Genomic DNA, 24657 nt, shown 5'->3' with positions numbered 1-24657 from the left:
AAAACTTCAAATCGAGGCTTTTGAAATTTCAGAAAACACATGCGCTTGGAAAAGCAGATTATAACAAGGTCCTGGTAGGATTTTGGCACCATTTTTTTATATTTCAAAGTATAAAAAACAAATCTAGACAAGAAATGACTGCCAAATGTTTTCATACTTTTAGAGATGTTGTACTTTTAAAAAAATTAAATCATCAGAAAAAAGTTTTCTGCAAACATTGGGTAAAAAGAAAGATTATGACAAAAAGCTTAGCCAAAGCTTCTACTTTTTCAAGGATGATTTATTCTACCTGGGAGTTCTTAAGAGTTTTCTAAATTAGTATATAGTTAATGTCCGTAAAAATCTTACAAGAGTTGCTGCCTTTCAAACTGATATTGAAGGTTAATTATAAAATGTACTTAATTATTTACAGTGCATGGACAAGCACCAGATACTCTCAGTGTCCAAATACATTGTAAACATAGAAAATGTGGCAGAGTTATATTCAAAAAACAGTAATTCTTTATAAATTATTGATTTAATGATACCTCAATGAAAATTCTCAATGAAATTATTTTATAATTTGACTAAATGATACTCACATTACATAAATTAGAATAGCTAAGGCGGGAGAGTGATTTAACCTACCAGAAATTAAATATATTTTAAAGATGCAATGATTGAAGAAGTGCATTACTGTCACAAAAATCTACAGTAGATCAGCAAACAGAACTTTAGCACTCTAAAAAACTTAAAATGTAATGAAAAGAGCACCACAAATCAATAAAGAAGAGATTGTGCTGGGGAAAAATATCAATTTCTGATAAAACACTCAAGGTCAGAAACCTAACTCTATATAAATTTAAGATCGATTAAGTATTTAGCTTTTTTTAAATGAAAGTGTAAGTATCCAGAATAAATGTGAATATCTAAACAATTATAGAATGGCCACAATTTTAGGAACAATATCAATGAAAGAAACTGTTAATATTTTCTTTAGAATCAAACAAAAACATAAAGCTAAAAGGCAAAAGGGAAGCTGGAAAAAATATTCTCAATAAATGTATTTTTAAGATAATTTGAAAAGAGCTCTCACAAACAAATAAGAAAACACTGAGAAAAAACAGGCAACATACACAGTAGACAATTGAAGGTAGGAACATAAGTGACAATCCTGCACACTCACATTTCTCAACTCTTCTATTAATAAAAAAAAAAATTAAAACATTCACTCACGACAAACTCTTTTTTTGGCTGGGTATTCTTGGGAGGAAAAAATATACAAGTAAATAATTTGAGATATTTGAAGTAGGGGATATTTGATGTGGGGATTTTATTTTAAGCTAGGGGCTTTTTGCTTTTTTTCGATTTGAAATTATTTTTCTGCTCTTCAAATTTCTGCTTGGTTTGGGGTTTTGGGGTTTTTCCCTTCCTAAAATTCTCTGTTTCTAGATGATAGCTGAAAAGTGAAAAAAACCCTTACCAATCTGTCTAGGTTTTACAAATGTAATCAGATTTTAGCAAGGTTTCACTTAACTAAAAGTATTTGGAACACTGTGAAAGATCATTGGAGTCACATACTAATGGAGAAAAAAATTGCCGAATTTTTTTCTTACAATCTAAACCCAAGGAATTGAATTGTCTTAGAATTTTTAAACAAATAAAGGATGTCTATAGTAGGATTTTTCTTCTTCCACATTTGCTTCTAAAACCAGAATTTGATGGAAAATCGTGTTATCCAAGGATTCTAAAACAATCTGCCAGCAATTGAGACCAGCCATTTCCCCATAGGGAAGCAAAAATGTGTTATACCTACTACAAGCAATTTCCAGCCTCTGTGCTCCATGTCCCAGTCAACTGTTAAGAGGACTCAGATGAGAGGAGATAGTAAACTTTCCAGGGAGTGAGTGCAGTAAGGGACAGTTATCTCCCTTTCCCCCTTTATCTCTCTAAAAGTGAAAGGTTTCAAGAGAATCGCTGTAAACAAGGATGTACACTGCAAAAAGAAAAACCATCCTCTCATTCCACTGAATGTTTGTGAGCTACAGAACTCCTTCACAGGTCGATGTAGCTTTTTTGGAGGTGTCAGAAAAGCAGCCCAGGCATTCCTTTGGCTTTCCACATCCAAGCACATAGAGTGGAGGAGGAGCAGGAGCCACAAGATTATCTATAAATCAGTCAACAAAAGGCTGTGAAATGGACTTATTATTGTTTTTAATTTAAGTGAAGGAGAACTGTTAATGATTAAATTTAATAAAATGAAGAAAGGATGGATTTAAATGATACCAAATATGAAGTGTCAATCATTAGTTCAAAACCCAGTTTACCATATTTTATCTGCCAGCTCAATTCTAATGACCAAAGTCCTTATTTCCAGCTTCCCTCCCTCCCCTGAGCTTGAGATCTCTCAATTTTTTTAACTAGTAATTTCCCCTAAATATCTGAGACGATGAAATCTACTCTCAGCTGGAGTAAATACCATCCATCTGCCCAGCTAGATAAGGTGAAAGCACTCCTAGACCAGAGGTAAAATGTGGGATAGCTTAAGAACACAGACTCTGCACCCAGATGGTCCAGGATTCAACAATGGATTGAACACTTGTAAGCTGTATGACCTTGGGTAAAATATAAAGCCTTATTTTCTTTCATCTGTGAATGAGGAGATAATAGTACCAACCTCATAGTGTTGTGAGGATTTGGTACTTGGCTCAGTGGCTGCCATATAGAAAGTAATTATTGAGTAAGTACTCAATAATTGTTAGCTACTGCACTAGTACTAATCTCTCTCCTTTTATCAAGCCCTATTAAGTCTCGTTGTATATTTTATTTTATTTTTTTATTTTTTATTTTATTTATTTATTTATTTATTTATTTATTTTTAAGTTTTATTTTGTCGATATACATTGTGGCTGATTATTGCTCCCCATCACCAAAACCTCCCTCCCGTCTCCCTCCCCTCCCTCCCCCCAACAATGTCCTTTCTGTTTGCTTGTCGTATCAACTTCAAGTAGTTGTGGTTGTTATATCTTCTTCCCCCCCCCCCGGTTTGTGTGTGTGTGTGTGTGTGTGTGTGTGTGTGTGTGTGAATTTATATATTAATTTTTAGCTCCCACCAATAAGTGAGAACATGTGGTATTTCTCTTTCTGTGCCTGACTTGTTTCACTTAATATAATTCTCTCAAGGTCCATCCATGTTGTTGCAAATGGCAAGTAAAATATACAACGAAGCAGCCACCAGTTCGGAAAAAAGCCTCGTTGTATATTTTAAATTTTCCCTGTCATCTTTTTCCCTTGCTGCAGCTTCATGCTTTGAACCTTTATTATTTTATTACCTGGCCTATTATAATAACCTCATAATTGATTTCTGTCTCTTGTCTTACTTATCACCCTTGCCATGATCATCCTCCACAGAGTAGCCAGAGTGAGCTTTGGATGAAACAAAATTGTCCCCTACTAAAAAGCCTTTCTGTAGTTTGTCATCTACAGAATAAAACAGATAAGCAATATTCTAGATGCTTCATAACCTGACCTCCAGCCACCTCATCAGCTTCATCTCCTGACCCTTCCTCCATTAATCTCGAATACCTCACTAACCAGTAATGCCAACTATACCAGTCTTTACATGCATAAGAGAAGCCAAAGTATTTTTCACTGGCAAAAACTAATATAATCAAACACTAATTCCCACGGAAATTGATGTCAAAACTTTATTGACTCTATTAATAGAAAATAAGCTCAAGTATCAGGCAAGTAATGCTGTAATAATACCCATTCATAATTACCAACTAAAGATAACAGTAAACTGTCATTACATTAAGAATTTTTTTAGAAATCCTGAAACAGCCAACATCTTGGCAGCAGCCACAACAAAAACCTGAGTGTCTATGTCAGTGGTGGGAAGCTGTACAAATTAACCAAATTTTAGCCATTCTAAATTGCATATTTTTTCACATTAACGTCACTGAAATGAGGATGAGCTTTTAAATCCCTGCTGGCTGGGCCACATGTGGCGTAGAAGAAAATCACGTAGACAATAGTGGAGCCCTTTTAAGAAACTCTACATCACCAGCACTCTTGATGCCACAGAGTATGATAGTGGGTGGAAAAAGATAGACACTCTGATGGTAATAATGATACGGGAAAGTCATACTCTAAATGCAAGGATGTTTTAGGTATACTTGAACCAATTTTTTACTTATATTTTACTTTTTTATGCATACACAAGAGGGATATATGACAAAAATTATAAATAAACATAAAAGAACAAGTTTGTCAGTAAAATAAAACCTCAAAGTAACGTGTCGTAGTTTAATAGGCAGCATTTTCCACCCCACCTCCTCTCCCAATCCCATTGGTACTTAAAATGGTGATACTCTACTCCTTTAACCTTTAATGTAAGGTGTCCTTAATTTGATGAAATACAGTAGTGAACACAGGTGGGTAAATTAGACTATGTTTTACAATCAATATTTCAAAGAATGAAAAAGATTCTTTCAGAACAGAAGTACATGCAAGATTGAAAAGAGTGATGAGAGAATTCATTTTCCTTCACTCAACAATTATTTATTGAGCATCTATTCTGTGTCGGGCATTGTTTCAGAAGCAAGGATCACAGCAATAAATAAAGCACACAAAAATCCTTGCCCTCTGGAAGCCTCATTTCAGGTGTGGGAGATAAACAATACAGCAAATAAATAACCATATTCTAGAGTATGTTAATTTTAAGAACTAAAGAAAAAGATAAAACAGGGAGAAAGAATAGAAATGTTGAAGGGAGGTGCAATTTTAGGGGAAAACCTACCGGAGGTAAGGGAGCTAGCCATGTTTGATATATGAGGGAAGGGCTTTCTAGGCAGAGTGAAGAGCAAGAGCAAAGGCTCGGAAATGGGGACCCACCTAGCATATTTGAGAAACATAGCAAGAAGGCCAGTGGCTCTCAAGAACAATAAAAGAAAGGGAAAGTAGATGGAAATATGTTCGAGAGGTAAGGAGATGGGATTAGCACATCTTACAGATTAGTGCGTTCAATAGAAAAACTGGGTAAGCTACAAATATAACTTAAATTTTTCTAGTTACTACATTAAAGAGTAGAAGAAAACAGATGAAATTAATTTTAATATCTTTTATTTAACCCAATATATTAAAAATATCGTTTCAATCTGTATATGATATATAAAGTATTAATTAAGGAGACATTTTACATCTTTAAAAAATTTTTTAAATAGACTTTTTTAGAGCAATTTTAGGTTCACAGCAAAATTGAACAGAAGGTACAGATACTTTTTTTTTTCTTTTGTACTAAGTCTTTGAAATCTGGTGTATGTTTTACACACACAGCTCATTTCAATTCGTACTAGCCACATTGCAAGTGCTTAGTAGCCACATGTGATAGTGCCTACCATATCAAACAGCATAGATCTGGACCCTCGTAAGACATGATAATGACTTTGGCTGTTGCTGTGAGTGAATTGGGAAACAGTGGAAGAGTTTTTGAGTGCAGGGGTGACATAATCTGACTTGAGTTTTCACAGGATACCTCTGGCTTCTGTGTTGAGAATAGACAGAGGAGAAAATGACACCGTACATGTCCCAGAACAGACTTCAAACAAGTTTTTATCAAATAGCAAAACTGAATATACACAAGCCTGATTCCAATAACTAGATCCTGGTTTGGGAAATAAGTGTAATTTTAGTTCCCTCATGGCCCTGTCTTTGCAGAGGCTGTGTCTTTTTCCTGTAACATGGGCATCTCTCTTCATGCTTCAAGACTCAGATAGACCATTATCTCCTCTAGGATATCTTCCAAGCCCTGCCCCAGAAATAACTTATCCTCCTGCAGAACTCAATCATAATCTTTGGTTTACATGCTTGTTTCTTTTCATGGACTGTGAGATCCTCAAGGAAAGGTAGATAACATATCCATCTTTAATCCTAATGCCCAACAGAGTTCCTGGAAGATAGTAAGCTCTCAATAAACTTTTTTAATTTGAAGCAAAAAAAAAAAAATCATAGCTAGACATTCAAAAAATGGAGGGAAACATCCCAAATGTCCATCAACAGTGATACATTTACACAATTGAATACTATACAGCCATGAGAATGAACAAACTAAAACTATACACAATATGGATTATTATAAACCATTTTGAGTCAAAGAGATAAGACACAAAAGAGTTCATACCATATGACTGTTTGTACAATGTTCAGTACAAGCAAAATAATCAAAGTTGACAGGGTAAGGATTCCACTTGGAAGTAGTGATTGCAAGGGGGCCAGAGGGGATTTCTGGAGTTCCGATAACATTCTATTTCTTTCTCTTAGTGTTCCCAGTTTTTAAAACCTCATTGAGCTATACAGTTATATGTGCACTTTCTTATATGCATATTATACTTCAATTAAAAGATTATATGGAAGAGATATATAGCTCCCAAAAGACAACAAAACAAAAATTGTGAATTATTTTAAGTACGAACCATTTTGTTCAGCTGTGAGTCTTATGATCCAATAGACAAGAATAAATTTATGGGTGAATTAAATAACATACAGTATATGCATTTTTATAATTAAAAACTTCCCCTAGTACTACGTATGTTAAGTATTTTAAATCAATTTTTCTCTTTCCTCAAAAAAGATTGTGAGTCATAATTTGGACAACATTTTAACATGTAATAATTTAGCGCATTTATTTTAAACTCAGCTGAATCCACATAGAGCAGAACTGCCCAATTGAGCCCTGTCCAAATTCCTGAACCATAGAATGTGAGCAGTAAAATGGTTGTTACTTTTAAAAAGAAACCCTTGTTTTTACTTTTGTCCTATAATTTTACATAAAGTATGCTTTAATTATATATATATATATATATTTTGGGGGGGGCAGCTGGCTGAGTCCGGGGATCTGAACCCTTGACCTTCATGTCCTAACCCTTGACCTTGGTGTTATAGCACTGTGCTCTAACCAACTGAGCCAACTGGCCAACCCTAATTAAGCATTTTAAAATATGCTACTACATGTTATATAATTACTCTAGTTGCAGTGGTTCTCAACCAGGGGCAATTTTGCTTCCCCCCCCACCTCCCTCAGGGATATTTGGCAACACCTGGATACATTTTTGGTGGTCACAGCTGGGAAAGGGGGGGCATCTAGTGTGTACAGGCTAGGGATATTGCTCACCATCCTACAAAGCACAAGAAAGCTCCTCACAACAAAAAGTTATCCAATTTCAAATGTCAGTAGTACAAAAGTTGGGAAAGCTTGCTCTAATGTGATAAAATGATGTTGGAATTTTTTTATTTTATAATTACACAATATAAACATTTTTGGAATTTTTAAATCAGAATTTTTCTTGACCAATTTTAATCTCTTATCTTTTAAGAGATTTTTGAAATATCGAAATTGCCTTGTTCACAGTGAATGAATTTTCTTAAATTGTATATTGTTAACATCTTTTAAATTGCTTATTTTTCTAGTGTCATGTTTCTTTTTTTCCAGTTTGCTTTAAAAGAAGGAAATTTGAGAAATATGTTGTCTATGACAATTTTATTCTTTTTTCTTTAGGCTAGAAGAACAGAAGAATATCTTGTCAGAATTTCAAAGAGATTTAAATGAATTTGTTTTATGGTTGGAAGAAGCAGATAACATTATTAGTATTCCACTTGAACATGGAAATGAGCAGCAACTAAAAGAAAAGCTTGAACAAGTCAAGGTAACTTTATTTTCTAAAATCCCGCAGGGCCTACTTCTATAAAGATTCTATGAATCTATTTTTTAATTTAATTATCGATTTCCTGCCCATTTGGTTACTTATAGTTCTTTACTAACGTATTTTTTGCACAGCTTTATTTTGTCTTAACCCAGTGGCTCCTGATCAGTGTACATAAGTATGCACGTATAGACATACATGGACATACATGTACAATACATGCATCTATACATGGATAATGCATGCAGTTATTTTTAAAACTAACTTGAAATTAATTTTAGGCTTATTTGAGAATTCCAAATCTTCAAATTTCAGTTTAAAAACTGATGAACCAGAGTGTGGAATCATAAAATCTAAATGGGAATCAATTTTTCAACCTGTTCTGGCTACATACCTGGAGATTTGGGGAGAGACTTTGTATAAAAAAATTCCATTTCTTAGAGTAGATCTTAATTGCCAAATCAATCCCACTACTTCAGCTTCTAATTAAATGTTTTGTTTTGGCTTCTTTGGTCCATGGGTGGGAGGCATGTTGTTGGTTCGCATTCCATACTGGTTGAATAGACATCCAACTTATTCAAGTGGCTTTTCGTGCCTTCCTACTGTGATGTCTGCTTGTTGATGACCTCACCTGGCTGACTGACATGCTCTGATTGTTCACTTTTGATTAACTTTCATGGTTTTTGTTTTAGTAAAGCAACTTTTTGGATCTGTTTTATTTTAATTGTTGAAAGGAAGGTGAAAAGGGAAGGGAAATCAATATTTAATCATCCCCTGATGTGTGCCAAGTGTTAGATACATTTACATCTGCTGTTTTGTTTAATCTTCATATCAAACTTTCAAAATGTTGCTATTATCCTCATTTTACAAGGTCACATAATCAAAGGAAAATGGAATTGCTCCTTTATCAGTGATTCAATTGATTTATACATGTAAATTAAGTCCAATGTCAACCATTTATTTCTATGAAACAAGAAATTTTCACCAGAACAGTGGATAAAGTATAAAAATACAAATATTGTTTAATTCAGCAAATAGTGATTATTGTATGTTGGACATTCTACTAGGTATTTGAGATTCAATAAATGAAGTTTGGGAATCATTTGAAGATGGATATGCCCTGGAACAATGAATTTAGCCTGTTCTTGGAAATTCATCTTTCCTAAAAGTATTGAGTGGCATATATAGCAATATAATTGATAACTCATTTAAGAGACATATTTAGTGGCATTCAATCATTAAAAAGATACATTAATTTTTTCTCCTTAGACAATCTAGATCAGCATTGTCAAATAAAACTTCCTGTGATGATAAAAATATTCTGTATTATCCATGTCCATAACCACTAGCCATATGTGCCTTTTTTTTTTTTTTTTTTTTTCCTGACAAGTAAGGGGATCGCAACCCTCAGCACAGTTTGGTCCACACCACGCGCAGCCAGTGAGCGCACCGGCCATCCCTATATAGGATCTGAACCCGCGGCCTCGGCGCTACCAGTGCCACACTCTCCCGAGTGAGCCATGGGGCCAGCCCCATATGTGCCTTCTAAATACTTGAAAGGTGGCTAGTGTGACTGAGGAACAGAGTTTTTTATTTAACTGAATTTTAATTCATTTAATTAGCGCCGTGTGGTTAGTGGCTACTGTACTGGATACTGCAACTCTAGGTGACATAAAATAAAATGCAGTTATTAACATCATGGTGGTTTTGTAGGTCTTGGGAAAGGGCATAAGCAATGTGATGCTTAATGAATAAGAGGAATTCAGGGATGTGGAGGAGTCAAAAGTAAGGGATCCAGAATAAAATTGCCCAAGTTTAAATCACATTTATTCCTTGCTAGTTTTGTGTCCTTGGAGCAGATATTTAACCTGTCAGTTTCCTTCTCTATAAAATGAAAATAATAGGAACTACCTCATAGAATTGTTATAATATGAAGATAAACTAAGATAATATATGAGAAGAGCTTAGCACAGTGCCTGGTACTGTGTACATTGAGAGTGTATATAGTACTCTTAATGTTAGTTATCTCTTAAGATGATACTGATATTTCTTACTCAGTGGCATGGTATGGTATGCTATGCTACCTGAGAGGATAATAAATTTATCCATATTGTTCTATTTCTTTTTTTTTCTTTCCTTCTTTTTTTTTCATATTGTTCTATTTCTGATAGAGATATGTTTTCAGAGTCTAACTCTGAGTTGTTCTTTTAGAGCTCATCATACCACCTAACATTATTCTCTTGATAAAGAGATCTCTGAGGGATAAAATACCCTGGTCTTTTCTAGGAAGGTACTTGGGAGTAGGTGTGTCAGTCCATCAACTCTGTGCTCTGTAGGAAACTTGGTATTTGAGGCACCAGTGAGCCTTCGGTCAAGTCGCTTCATTTTGATAGACTAATCAATAGAGCCGAAAACAAGGTAGTTGGAATTGTGCTGTAATTCATTTTAAACGTTGTTGCATTTGTCTATTTCAGTTACTGGCAGAAGAGTTGCCCCTGCGCCAGGGAATTCTAAAACAATTAAATGAAACTGGAGGAACAGTGCTTGTAAGTGCTCCCATAAGCCCAGAAGAGCAAGATAAACTTGAAAATAAGCTCAAGCAGACAAATCTCCAGTGGATAAAGGTTAGGCATTAACCATCTTCTCTGTCACATGTGTTAAATGTTGCAAGTGTTTGTATTTGTTTTGTTTCCTGGGTGCTCTACTGGTGGGGGAGAAGACTAGAATTGGATTGTTTAGTTTTGTTCTTTAACTTGATTGTTTGATTTCGCTGTATGTTTTGTTGTGGATGGAAAAAATAGTCCTGGTGGATGGCTCTACATTAATGACCAAATATCAATATATACACCACTAATTTTGCATAAATTATTCCAAAGAATTACACTGAAAAAGTGGTGAGTAATTAATTCAGGGCTCAGGTGTATATTGATGGTATTTAAGCAAGATGGTGGTGGTCTAGTTTGACAAGTATCATAAATCAAAGTACTTGTTTGTGCATATGGTATAGACCCAATACCTAATGCATACTAACCCTCTCCAAAAGGTGCTCTGTTTGTTTATTTATTTACACACTTACTGACTCACTTAACTTAGTGTTTGTCCTTCCACCTTGGCTAATTTTTAAATCTAATATTAAAATGTTTATCAAATTTATATATACTCATTCTTAAAAGCAAGTGATAGATATGAATTTATAATGAAAAACAACATCAATTGATCCAGCATCATTTTTTGGAAGAAAATAATTTCCCCACTGCATGCTGTGGCATCTTTGCCATAAATCAAGTGAAACTGTATGTATGAATCTGCTTCTGGATTCTCTATCCTGTTCCAATTAATTGCATCTGTCCTTCGTCCTGTACCACTTTGGCTCAATTACAATTGTTTTTTTAAAAAAACAGTTTATTAAAATACAATTCATAAGCCATTGAATTCACCCATTTAAAGTATATGATTCAATGGTTTTGGTAAACTACTGTATTTTTAAAATTTGTGATAAAATATATATAACATAAAATTTGTCATTATTTATTACAAATATCACCCATCACCAACATCTATTTCCAAAACTTGTCACCACCCCCAAGAGAAACTCTGTAACCACTTAGCAATAGTTCCCCATTTCCCCTCCCCTTAGTCTCTGGCAACCTCTAATTTGCTTCCTGTCTCTATGAATTTGCCTATTCTAGACATTTTATATAAGTTGAATCATACAATATTTGTCACTTTGTGTCTGGCTTATTTCACTTAGTACAGTGTCTTCAAGTTTCATCCATGTTGTAGAATGTGCCAGAACTTCATTCCTTTTTATGAATGAATAATATTCCATTCTATGTACATAAACATTTTATAAAAAAAATTTTGCATCTGGTAATGTAAACCCTCCAATTTTGTTCTTCCTATTTAAGATTGCCTTGGCTATTTTTGGTTCTTTGAATAAATTTTAGAACCATCTTGTCAATTATTCATAAAGCCTGTCAGAATGTTGATTGGAATTATGCTAAATTTGTAAATCAATTAGCATCTTTACAATAAGAATAATCTAATCTGTGAACACAGTATAGCCCACCATTTATTTAGGTCTTCTTTAATGAATGAATTTTTAGTAATATTTTACAGTTTTCAGTCCAGAGATCCTGTACATGTATTACTAGATTTAATCCCAAATATTCGATGCTTTGATCTTATTATAAATGGGATTTATTTTAAATTTTGTTTTTCCTTTGTGGATAGCCTATAAAAATATAATCCATTTTTGTATATTGAGCACATAGCCAAAGACCTTGCTAAATTCACTTATTAATTTTCACAGTTTGTAGATTCTTTGGGGGTTTTATGCATACAATTGCATCATAAAATAGAGGCACTTTCTCTGTTTTCAACCTTATAATTTTAATTTCTTTCTTTTTTTTTTTCTTTTTTTTTTTTTTTTTTTTTTTTTTGCCTTATTGCACAGGCTAGGACCTCCAAAACAATGTTAAATAGTATCGGTGATAATGAGAAGTCTTGACTTATTCCCTGTCTTAAGTGGAGAGCTTTCAATATCTATCATTACATATTATGTTTGTTGTAAGATTTTTTTTGACCTCTTAATCAGCATAAGGAATTTCTCTTTATTCCCAGTTTATTGTTTTTATTGTGAACAGATACTAAAAATAGTCAGTGCTTTCTCTACATTTATTAAAATATTTGCATGATTTTTCTCTTTTTATTTGATTTTTGAATGTGAAGCCACTCTGAAATTCCTAAAATAAATGCTGTATTATATATTTTATAGACTGTTAGATTCAATTTTATAATATTTTGTTTAGGATTTTTATATCTTTGTTCATGACAGAGATTGGTCTGCAATTTTGTTCTTCTGATATCCTTCTCAAGTGTTGGTAGCAATGTTAGGACTGGCTTTAAAAAACAAGTTGGGAGGTGCTCCCTCTTTTTTCTGGAAGAAATTGTTGAAGATTGGTATTATTTCTTCTTAAGATATTTCAGGGAATTCAGCTGTTAAGCTATCTAAGTATGGAATGGTTTTTAATAATGAATTCAGTTTCTTTAATAGATATAGGAATGGTTAGATTGGTGTGTGTGTGTGTGTCAGCTTTTGTAACTTGTGTCTTTCAAGAAATTTGTCCATCTTCTTGTCATTTTCTCTTTTGGAGCTGTAGACTTTCTTCACACATCTAGTGACCTTTTATATTTTTATATATAAGAATGAGAAAATAAAAAGACTGAGAACTCTGAGTACTTGGGTGGGTCTTGTTGACTGGGGTATTTATCTCCAAGTATTAAGACAGCAAGCTGACTCTCTTGCTGAAGGATACTTTGAAATTCTGTAAGGCAGAGGGCTTTGTTCTGAGGTACCCACACCAACTCCTGGGGTTCTCTCCAGATACCAATTTCAATTTCTTTAGATAAGAATGGCACATTTTTTGTTTGTTTGTTTTTATTTATATTTATCCTTGCTTATCGGTAAGTGCTAAGGGAAGACTTGTCTGGTAGTTTTGAGCCAGGGGTAAATATCCACCTGTGAACTTTCAGTAACCCAGTTTTGACCCATTTCTTAGCCTCACCCATCATGGCGTCTTTCATCCAAACATTTTCCAGGTTCTGCCAGAGTCAACTCTTCCTGTACCTAATGCTACTTCTCTCTTATGTCTCCATATGTGCTTTCCCCATATATGCTTTTGACCTTCAAGGATGTTTTCAAACCTCTTGATCACTTTTGACCAAAGTTCCACTACCTTATTGAGCATGTTTAATACCTGTAAACTTTGTTCTATCCAAAATCTAAAGCAAACTATGATGCTTTAAACTGGGAACAAATCCATGCCAAGAAGATATTGAAGAACTATAATTTTTATGTAATAACAAATGGCTTCTTTCAAAAGTGACACAATTGCCTCTAAAGAATTGCTTGTTATTCATTTAGCACCCAACTAAATTGAGAGGTATGAAGAAGTTATACTGAGAAACATTTCTGTTCTTTGAAAACAAAACAAATAGAGGCTTCATTTTGAATTGTGTCAGATTATTATATTTCTAAATTGATGATGCTGAAGTTCTTGTAACAGATTACTTACATTACTAATAAAATATTTAGGAACTAAAATAAGTGCCAGTTTTATGGTATGAAAATCAAAATGTGTGCTTAAGTCTCTATAATGCAAGTAGGTAGGTGTTCAAAAATATCCCCTTTTATTTTTATATATCAACGCTTTCTTTCAGACATGTGAATAATCAGAGTAGAATATTTTAAGGAGAATTTTTTTCTACTGAGAAAATGAAAAGTTTCTTCTTTTAATGATTTCAAAATAGCCACCTGGTGATACAGACCCTTGCATATAGAGGGAATGTGGTGTCCTAGTAATTAAATTTTGTAGCCACATAACAATACAAATAAAATCATTCCTCATAAAAAGATAATAAGAAGGGGGGACGCCCCAAAATGTTCCATAATATCCTGGTACCTCTTGATATCACAAAAAGGAACACAAAATTTATAATTTCAGGAAATGTGAGAGAACTATCTGAAATACACAATAGCTGCTTTGTGGATTTTGGAACATGAATCAAGGTTTTACGTGTTCTGCAACAGAATAAAAAGTCAAAATTTTTATGATAAAAAGTTAAAACTACAAGTATGAACACCATCTTGTGTAGACTTACATTACTACATCATCCATAATATCTGTGTCCTATCCCAAAATTATAATTTGAATGCTCTTTCTTTGCCATTAAATGTCATAGAATTTAAAAATGTCACTTATTAGTCATATTAAAATTACTTAGTTGTCTTTACTCAATCCCTATGCCTCTCTATCCCTATTAGTTTAGATTTAGGAATAGAAAGCAACTAATCAGTACCAGATTTAAGTAAGTACACAAGTCAGTAGTTGTCTAAAAAATAAGGAAAGATGGGTGATGACCCACTGAGAGATATCCTTCATTTTCATTAAACCTCAAGTTCTCAGTCCCTGTGTTCTCCAGCCTCCTCTTCCATCCAAAAGCTAAAGTGGGTGATGTACTTGGAACTAGTAGGTCATGGTTGCTGGCACACAAATATATCAATTCCTTAACACACAGTATCTTCAAAAATGTCCTAATGTCATAATCTGGTGGCAGGTGCCTTTCTCCATAGCTAATTTTAATGTGCTGCATTCTGCATACTTAGCTAACTTACTATTTAGTTTTACACCTTTATGTTTTGATAATGAAGAGAGAAAACAGTGATTGGAGTTAATATAGCTATTCAGATACTGAATTTATTGCTAAGGTGTGTTACCTTGCCTTAGCCTAGGTAGCTTCCCTTTAAAGCAGAGATGGGAAGGGTTGCCTTAAACTGAATATAGCCCTTAGCTTAAACATGGATACCTTCAGATAAGGATCATGAGGTGATATCCTCATTTTTGTCTAATACATAACTTCACTTTTACAGTCTTTAACAATAATACCCCTAAGACCCACAAAGTGGGGATGTTATTAAAGCTTGCTGATATGTATTTTTCTGAGTGTCTCATTCTATGATCTTCACACACACGTGTGACTCTGCTGTTTTCAACATTTATCACCCTTTATATTTCTTCACATTTTCTCTGAACATGTGTATGTGTGCATGCATGTTTGTGTGTGTGTGTGTAAGATGTTTTCCCTTCTCTTACGAATTGACATCTTACTATGTCTATTATGAATCTACATTTCTATATGCATATATATTACCTTTTTTCTGGCCTGATAATTTATTTGACACATTCTCTTTTACTCTGTTTACTTTTTAATCCTTCTTTCATCTCCTCCTTTCATGTCTTTGTCACTTTGTGTTACCTTTCTCCATTCTTCTTTACTCTTTTTATGTCTTATGTGTGTTTTTCCAACTGCCCATTATTTAAAACAAAAATACGTTTTGTCATTCTTTATTTTTGAAGCATATTATATGTTTCCTGTACTTAATTGAAAAGGTGAAAAGATGGAACACTCATTTTGTAGCCTTATGATTATTGAGATGGAAGGAGCCTCGTGAAGCTAAATTACTCTCACATCTTCAAGATTGGAACACTGAGTCCTGGAAAGGTTATATAGCTCCCTATTTAAACTTAAAAGTTATTCTAAAGTAAATAGCATTTTTTAACCTTTTGGTGAAGCTCAAGGGATTTTTACGTGGAAAACATGCTAGAAACAAAGAGTTAATGTGGATTCCCATTCCATTTCCTTGCTCCTTTAAATATAAAAACTGGGATTTATTTTCTGTTAAAAACACTGTATGAGAGGTTTTGCTTTGCTCTTTTGCCCTTTTTTGAGAACTGGAAGCTATGTTTCGAATTACTTTCTAGAACCTTCTCTACTGTGGAACATCTGTAATTGTGTAATATAGGAAAACATGTTTATGTTGTTTCAGAATTAGTTGTATGCCTACTATTTTTGATTCTCAGTAACTTTACAGAAAGTATACACTAACTATACATTCCTATTAGCCATAATAAATATATTTTATTTTTGTTGAATAAATTTAAATTTTTATATCACATTTTACTATTTATTTGTAAATAGTTAATTACTATTTCAATTTTTGCTGCCTGGACAGTATAAAATAGTACTTATAAGTCCTAAAACATCTGATACACACAATGAAGAAATTTTGCTACAAAGTGAATTTCAGTTAAGTGCTTCTTTATAAAAAACATGATCTGCTTTACTTAGAAAAAATTAGGTTTACAAATATATATAGCAAAACATTAATATAAGAATAATTTTTGTAATATTCATAATAGTACAGGGATTGTTTTCAACTAAGTCACAAAATAAAAATTATAAAAGTAGAAATATAGTAAAACTCCTAGGCCAAACCATCTTTCACAATATACAAGTGGCCATATCTAAATTTTCAGAAATCTGTTTCATTTTGTATTAACTTCTAATCATGTTACACCTAAATATCCATTAAGGAAATAAACATTATAGATTTGTTCTTTTTATTTGTATCTGGTAAGTAAATGTTTGATCTTTTTCCAGATGTGTTTGCCATGTAATACCAGCCATCATCACTATAAATATGGAGAGCAAAAAAGAGAAAATTAAATAAATCTAAACCTTGGCTTTTCTACTTTTTGTTCAAAAATGAATGTTTGCTCCAATCATTTAATTTTCTATCACAAGACAATGATGAATAGATTGTTCTAGTAGTGGACCATTTAATCCTGACCTTAATGTGAATTATTTTTTCAAACTAAAGAAGAAAATTTGGAGGAGGGTTATTACCAAATTGACTGGTATTTATGCGGCCCTGAAAAATAAAGCTGTAAAATATATGTAGGGATGATAGTAATGATTGCTAGAAGTCAGTCATCTATCTAGGAGTCATAGCAGGGATGAAATAGTTCCACTGAAGCTTTAATGTGCTCCTGATGTTCTCCGATAAAGTGTGTTTGTAAGATAATCAGCACAGTTCTTAATTTTCTAATTCATGAACTAAAATGCTATTATACACGAAAATGGTGTTCCCCTTTCCTCGGGCATATAGTCTGACAATTCTTGGAAATTTCCTTTATGTACTTAATAATGACATCAAAGAATTTACACATTCATTAAATTTTTCCTTCAACAACTCTAACGAGTGACTACTATGTGCCACATATTGTTATAAGCATAACATAATTAATTCTCATCCATCTAAAGGACATGTATAATTTTATAGGGCTTGGCACTGTAATCTATAATTGCCAAATAGTTTGAGACTGATGATTGGGGGAGGGGAATAGCAATTTGAAGTTTATAACATAAGCATCTTTGACTTTGCCTCCTGTAATTTCACACTGAGAGGGGGTTTATTATCAGGTTGTGTGTCATGAATACTTCTCAATTTGCCCAGATAAAAATATATATAAGGCCACCCTACTTATGAGAACAAACATCAGTCTCAGAGGTGGGCCAGGCCCAGTACTCAGTAACTATTATTATAATTACTACTGAAGTCCTCAGTTGCAGCATCACCGTCCTTGTCATCATCATCTACTTCCTTTGACACTTCACTGAAGTTGAAAATTTTGGCCTGCCCAAGAAAACAAATTGCAATTATTACCAAAATTAATCACACTTTAGTGACAGTAAGTTTATAAAAAATATATGCTTTTTAATTTTCCAAACTATTGAAATTTTAGACAATGGCGAGAATATGGATCAGACACTTTACAAACAAACGAAAAAAAGTAAACGGGAGTGGTGAGGAGGCAATTTACTGTGTTGATTAATGATGAGATTTATGGATTATGGATTCCACCTGTTACTAGCTATGTGATCTTATACCTACCCTGTCTACACCTCAGTTGTAACATCCACAAAATTCACATACTAGTAAAATACGCCTTCCCAGGTTGTAGTGAAAATTGAATGACGTAGTGCATAGGAAATATGTAATACAGGATCTGGCACATTGTAATTGCTCCAAAATGTTGGCTTAAAAAATTAGGGGTACTGCTTTTATTTTATTTTATTTATGGGGGGGTGCAGAGTTATATTTTACTCCATGTATACAAGGTGTAATGTCCAAATCAGAGTAGTTAGCAAATTCATTGTCATAAAAATTTATTGTTTCTTTGTGTTGAGAACATTTGAGCTCCTCTCTTCCAGCCATTTGAGGACATACAATAAATTAGTGTTAATTATAGATGCCTAGCACTACTGTATACCACTAGAACTTTTTTTTTTCCTATCTAGCTATAACTTTGTATGCATTAACCAGCCTTTCACTATCTCCCCTCTCCCCTCCCTTTCCCAGCCTCCAGTAACCACAATTCCATTCTCTACTTCATTTTTTTTTCTTCCAAATTTTATTTTATTTTGTCCATATACAATGTGGTTGATTATTGTGGCCCATTACCAAAACCTCCTTCCCTCCTCCCTCTCCCCCCTTCCCCCCAACAACCTCATATCTGTTTGTTTGTCATATCAACTTCAAGGAATTGTAATTGTTGTGTCTGCTTCCCTGCCCCACCCTGGTTATTTTTGTGTATCTATTTATTTATTTTTAGCTCCCACAAATAAGTGAGAACATGTGATATTTCTCTTTCTGGGCCTGACTTGTTTCACTTAATATAATTCTCTCTAGGTCCATCCATGTCGTTGCAAATGGCAGTATTTCATTCGTTTTTATAGCTGAGTAGTATTCCATTGTGTAGATATACCACATTTTCCGTATCCACTCAACTGATGATGGACATTTGGGCTGGATCCAACTCTTGGCTATTGTAAAGGGTGCTGCGATGAACATTGGGGAACAGGTATACCTTCGACTTGATGATTTCCAATCCTCTGGATATATTCCCAGCAGTGGGATACCTGGGTCATATGGTAGATCTATCTGCAATTGTTTGAGGAACCTCCATACCATTTTCCATAGAGGCTGCACCATTTTGTAGTCCCACCAGCAATGTATGAGAGTTCCTTTTTCTCTGCAACCTCGCCAGCACTTATCGTTCACAGTCTTTTGAATATTAGCCATCCTAACTGGGGTGAGATGGTATCTCAGTGTGGTTTTGATTTGCATTTCCTGAATACTGAGTGATGTTGAGCATTTTTTCTTTTTTTTTTTTTGACCAGTAAGGGGATCGCACCCCTCGACATGGTGTGGTCCATGCTGTGCTCAGCCAGTGAGTGTACCAGCCATCCCTATATAGGATCCGAACCTGCGGCCTTGACGCTCCCAGCGCCACACTCTCCCGAGTTAGCCATGGGGCAGGCCTTGTTGAGCATTTTTTCATATGTCTGTTGGCCATTCGTATATCTTCCTAAGAGAAATGCCTATTTAGCTCTTTTGCCTATTTTTTAATTGAGTTGCTTGTTTTTTTCTTGTAAAGTTGTTTCAGTTCCTTGTATATTCTGGATATTAATCCTTTATCAGATATATATTTTGCAAATATTTTCTCCCACTCTGTTGGTTGTCTTTTAACTCTGTTAATTGTTTCTTTTGCAGTGCAGAAGCTTTTTAGTTTGAAATAATCCCATTTGTTTATTTTTCCTTTGGTTGCCTGTGCTTTTGGGGTCATATTCATGAAGTCTGTGTCCAGTCCTACTTCCTGAAGTGTTTCTCCTATGTTTTCTTTAAGAAGTTTTATTGTTTCAGGGTGTATACTTAATTCTTTAATCCATTTTAAGTTGATTTTAGTATATGGTGAGAGGAATGGGTCTAATTTCATTCTCCTACATATGGATATCCAGTTATCACAGCACCATTTCCAGAAGAAGCAGTCACTTTGCCAGGGCCTTTGTCAAAGATCAGATGGCTATAAGTGTGTGGGTTGATTTCTGGATTCTCTATTCTATTCCATTGATCAGTGTGTCTGTTTTTATGCCAGCACCATGTTGTTTTGGTTATTATAGCTTTGTAGTATAGTTTATAGTCAGGTAGTGTTGTGCCTCCAGCTTTATTTATTTCCTCAGCATTGCTTTGGCTATGTGTGGAATTTTGTTATTCCATAAAAATGTCTGGATAGTTATTTCCATTTCTGAGAAAAATGTCATTGGAATTTTCATGGGGACTGCATTGAATTTGTATATCACTTTGGGTAGAACTGACATTTTCACAATGTTGATTCTTCCAATCCAAGAGCATGGGATATCTTTCCATCTTCTTGTGTCCTCTTTAATTTCTCTCAGGACTGGTTTGTAGTTCTCATTATAGAGATTTTTCACATCCTTGGTTAACTCTATTCCTAAGTATTTTATTTTTTTGGTGGCTATTGTAAGTGGGCAAGCTTTCTTGGTTTCTCTTTCTGCATGTTCACTATTGGAGAATAGAAATACTACTGATTTTTGGGTGTTGACTTTGTATCCTGCTACTTTTCTGAAATCATTTATCAACTCCAAGAGTTTTATTGTAGAGGTTTTAGGCTGTTCAATATATAGGATCACGTCATCTGCAAACAATGACAATTTGACTTCATCTTTTCCAATCTGGATGCCCTTTATTTCCTTCTCTTCTCTGATTGCTCTGGCTAGTACTTCCAACATTGTGTTGAATAGGAGTGGTGAGTGTGGGCATCCTTGTCTAGTTCCTGTTCTTAAAGGAAAAGCTTTCAGCTTTTCCCCATTCAGGATGATATTGGCAGTGGGTTTGGCATATATGGCTTTAATTATGTTGAGATACTTTCCATCTATACCTAACTTATAGAGGGTCTTTGTCATGAATAAAGGTTGAATATTATCAAATGCTTTTTCAGCATCTATAGAGATGACCATATGGTCCTTGTGTTCGATTTTATTAATATGATGTATCACATTTATTGATTTGCATATGTTGAACCAACCTTGCATCCCGGGGATGAATCCCACTTGATCGTGGTGAATAATTTTACATATGAGTTGTTGTATTCTGTTAGCTAGTATTTTATTGAGGATTTTTGCATCTATATTCATCAAGGATATTGGCCTGTAGTTTTCTTTTTTACTTGTACCTTTACCTGGTTTTGGTAACAGGATGATGTTTGTTTCATAGAATGAGTTTGGGAGATTTGCCTCTGTTACAATCTTTTGGAATAGTTTGTAAAGAATCGGTGTCAATTCCTCTTTGAATGTTTGGTAAAATTCTGCTGTGAATCCATCTGGTCCTGGGCTTTTCTTTGTTGGGAGCCTTCTGATAACAGCTTCAATCTCCTTTATTGTTATTGGTCTGTTCAGATTTTCTATGTCTTCTTGGATCAGTTTTGGGAGCTTGTGTGTGTCCAGAAATTTGTCCATTTCCTCCAGATTTTCAAATTTGTTTGCATAGAGTTGTTTATAGTCATCTCAAATGATTCCTTGTAATTCAGATGTATCAGTTGTAATATCACCTTTTTCATTTCTAATTTTTGTTATTTGGATCTTCTCTCTTCTTTTTTTCAGATAGCCATGCTAATGGTTTGTCAATTTTATTTATCTTTTCAAAAAACCAACTTTTTGCTTCGTTGATCTTTTGTATTGTTTTTTGGGTTTCAATTTCTCTAAGTTCTACTCTGATCTTAATGATTTCTTTCCATCTGCTAACTTTGGGTTTGGACTGTTCTTGTTTTTTTAGTTCTTTAAGGTGAAGTGTTAGGTTGTTTACTTGCCGTCTTTCCATTCTTCTGAAGTAAGCATTTAATGCAATAAATTTCCCCTTTAGTACTGCTTTTGCAGTATCCCACAGGTTTTGGTATGATGTGTCATTATTTTCATTAGTTTAAATAAATGTTTTGATTTCCTGTTTTATTTCTTCTTGGACCCATGTGTTATTAAGTAGAATGCTGTTTAATTTCCATGTGTTTGTATAGTTTTCCGAATTTCATTTCTTATTGATTTCTAATTTGAATCCTTTGTGCTCTGAAAAAATACATGGGATAATTCCAATTTTTTTGCATTTCTTGAGACTTGGCTTGTGACTTAACATGTGATCTATCCTGGAGTATGATCCATGTACTGATGAGAAGAATGAATAATCTGAGGTTGTTGGATGGAATGTTCTGTAGATATCTGCCAAATACAATTGGTCTAGTATGTTGTTTAGATCTTGTGTTTCTCTGCTGGTTCTTTGCCTAGATGACCTGTCCAATATTGACAGTGGGGTGTTCAAGTCCCCTGCTATTGTGGTATTAGTGTCTATTTCCTTCTTTAGGCCTAATAGAGTTTGTATTATAAATCTGGCTGCTCCAACATTGGGTGCATATATATTTATGATTGTTATGTCTTCTTGATGGATAAATCCTTTTATCATTATGTAGTGGCCCTCATTATCTCTTTTTATGGTTTTTAGTTTAAAGTCTATTTTTTCAGATATAAGAATAGCTACTCCAGCTCGTTTTTCATTTCTGTTTACATGGTAAATCTTTTTCCATCCTTTCACTCTTAGTCTATGTGAGTCTTTATGGGTGAGGTGAGTCTCTTGAAGGCAGCATATAGTTGGGTCCTCCTTTTTAATCCAGTCAGCCAGTCTGTGTCTTTTGATTGGGGAATTTAAGCCTTTTACATTGAGTTGTTATTGAAAAGTATTGATTTAATCCTAGCATTTTATTGATTATTGTTTGGATGTCTTAGGTGTCTTTTGTTCCTTTCTTTCTGATTTACTGTTTGTTTTCTGTATTTGTTAGTTCCTTGGGTTATAGACAGCCTTTTTGTTTGTTTTCTCTTCATGAATGCCATTTTTATTGTACTAGTGGGTTTTGATTTTTCTTGGGTTTTTATGGCAGTGGTAGTTATTTTTCAGGTACCAAACCCAGTATTCCCTTGAGAATTTCTTGTAAGGGTGATCTTGTGGTAGTGAACTCCCACAGTTTTTGTTTGTCTGAGAAATATACTATTTGCCCTTCATTTTGGAAGAATGGCCTTGCGGGGTAGAGTATTCTTGGCTGGCAATCTCTGTCTTTTTGTATTTTGAATATATCATCCCTTTCCTTTCTGGCTTTTAGGGTTTGTGATGAAAAGTCTGATGTTAGTCTGATTGGGGCTCCCTTATTGGTGATTTGACACTTCTCTCTTGCAGCTTTTAAGATTCTCTCTGTCTTTGAGTTTTGCCAATTTGACTGTAACATGTCTTGGAGAAGACCTTTTTGGGTTGAATACATTTGTGGATCTTTGAGCTTCCTGAAACTGAAGATCTGTGTCTTTTCCTATACCTGGGAAGTTTTCTGCCACTATTTTGTTGAATATGTTTTCAATGCAATCTCCTTTTTCCTCCCCTTCTGGAATACCCATGACTCAGATATTTGAGCGCTTAAGGTTGTCTGATATCTCTCTCAGATTTTCTTCAATGCCTTTAATTCTTTATTCTTTTTTTTTTTTTTTTTTTTTTTTTTTTTTGGTCTGCCTATGTTATTTCAAACAGCCCATCTTCAAGGTCAGAAGTTCTCTCTTTTATTTCTACAAACCTGCTGGTCCTGTATACTTTTCCTCATTTCATCATGTTGTCTAGCTGAGTTTTCTTGTATCTCATTCAGTTTCCTTAGAATTATCACTTGAAATTCCTTGTCAGACATTTCAGGTGCTTCTAACAAGAAGGATCTTCTAAATATAAGGTCTAGAGCTTGAGAGTTATTACCCTTTTGTGGTATACTTTCTTGATTTTTCATATTTCTCGTATCTTTCCTTTGATGTTTAGTCATTGTGACAGGGGGTTTTACAGTCCACAGGTTTGACACTGTTGTCTGGCTAGGATGTTGCTGGGGTTGGCAATTTGGTATGGCTACCTCAGTGTCTGCTCAGTTGGCCAGTAGTGCCTTGCATGTGTGGTTGCCTTGGGTCTTGGGCCTCTCCAGGGGGCACCTCTCTGGTCTGCATGCACTCAGCCGGGCTGCTGGGTCATGCAGTGGCGCTGCAGGGTATGTGGTGTCTGCAGAACTTCTCCCTCCCCTGCTAGATGTCTCCCCTCTCCATGCGCACTGAGCCGGGCTGCTGGGTCATGTGCTGGCATCATAGGGTGTGTGGTCTCTGCAGAGCTTCTGCCTCCCCTGCTGGATGTCTCCCTGCTCCATGTGCACTGGGCCGGGCTGGGTATGCTGATGGGTGGTGGCGGTGAGGCCTACCTGCTGGATCGAACAGTGGCACAGCAGGGCATGTGATCTCTATGGAGCTTCCACCTCTCCTGCTGGACATCTCCCTACTCTGCGAGCACTGGGCTGGGCTGCTGGGTCACACACTGGCACCGCAGAGCATGTGGTCTCTGCATAGTTTCTGCCTCCCCGGCTGGATGTCTCCCTGCTCTGCGTTCACTGGGCTGGGCTGCTGGTCTCTACTTCTAAAAGTTCAACTTACTTTATTTTTTTTTTTTTTTAGCTCCCACATGTGGGTGAGAACACATGGTTTTTATCTTTCTGTGTCTGACTTATTTCACTTAACATGTCTTCTAGGCTCATCCATATTGCCACAAATGACAGAATTTTATTCTTTTTTATGGCTGAGTAGTATTCCATTGTGCACATATACACACTTTCTTTATCCATTCATCTGTTAATGGACACCTAGGTTGACTCCATATCTTGGGTAT

At 34.8% G+C, this 24657-nt stretch overlaps 1 protein-coding gene across 2 annotated transcripts in view; it reads left to right on the top strand.

Moving 5' to 3' along the window:
* Window positions 1-24657, top strand: part of DMD (dystrophin) — a 2107999-nt gene that overhangs the window by 1310080 nt on the left and 773262 nt on the right. For both annotated transcript variants that reach the window (XM_063083086.1, XM_063083084.1), the window contains exons 46-47: window positions 7535-7682; window positions 10154-10303. In XM_063083086.1, the coding sequence (XP_062939156.1) occupies window positions 7535-7682; window positions 10154-10303 (298 nt within the window). The remainder of the gene's footprint in view (window positions 1-7534; window positions 7683-10153; window positions 10304-24657) is intronic.

The sequence above is a fragment of the Cynocephalus volans genome, chromosome X (assembly GCF_027409185.1).
Source record: "Cynocephalus volans isolate mCynVol1 chromosome X, mCynVol1.pri, whole genome shotgun sequence".
In the NCBI taxonomy this organism is placed as follows: Eukaryota; Metazoa; Chordata; class Mammalia; order Dermoptera; family Cynocephalidae; genus Cynocephalus; species Cynocephalus volans.
Note: the sequence above shows the minus strand (reverse complement) of the source record. Positions and strands in the feature narration are given on the sequence as shown.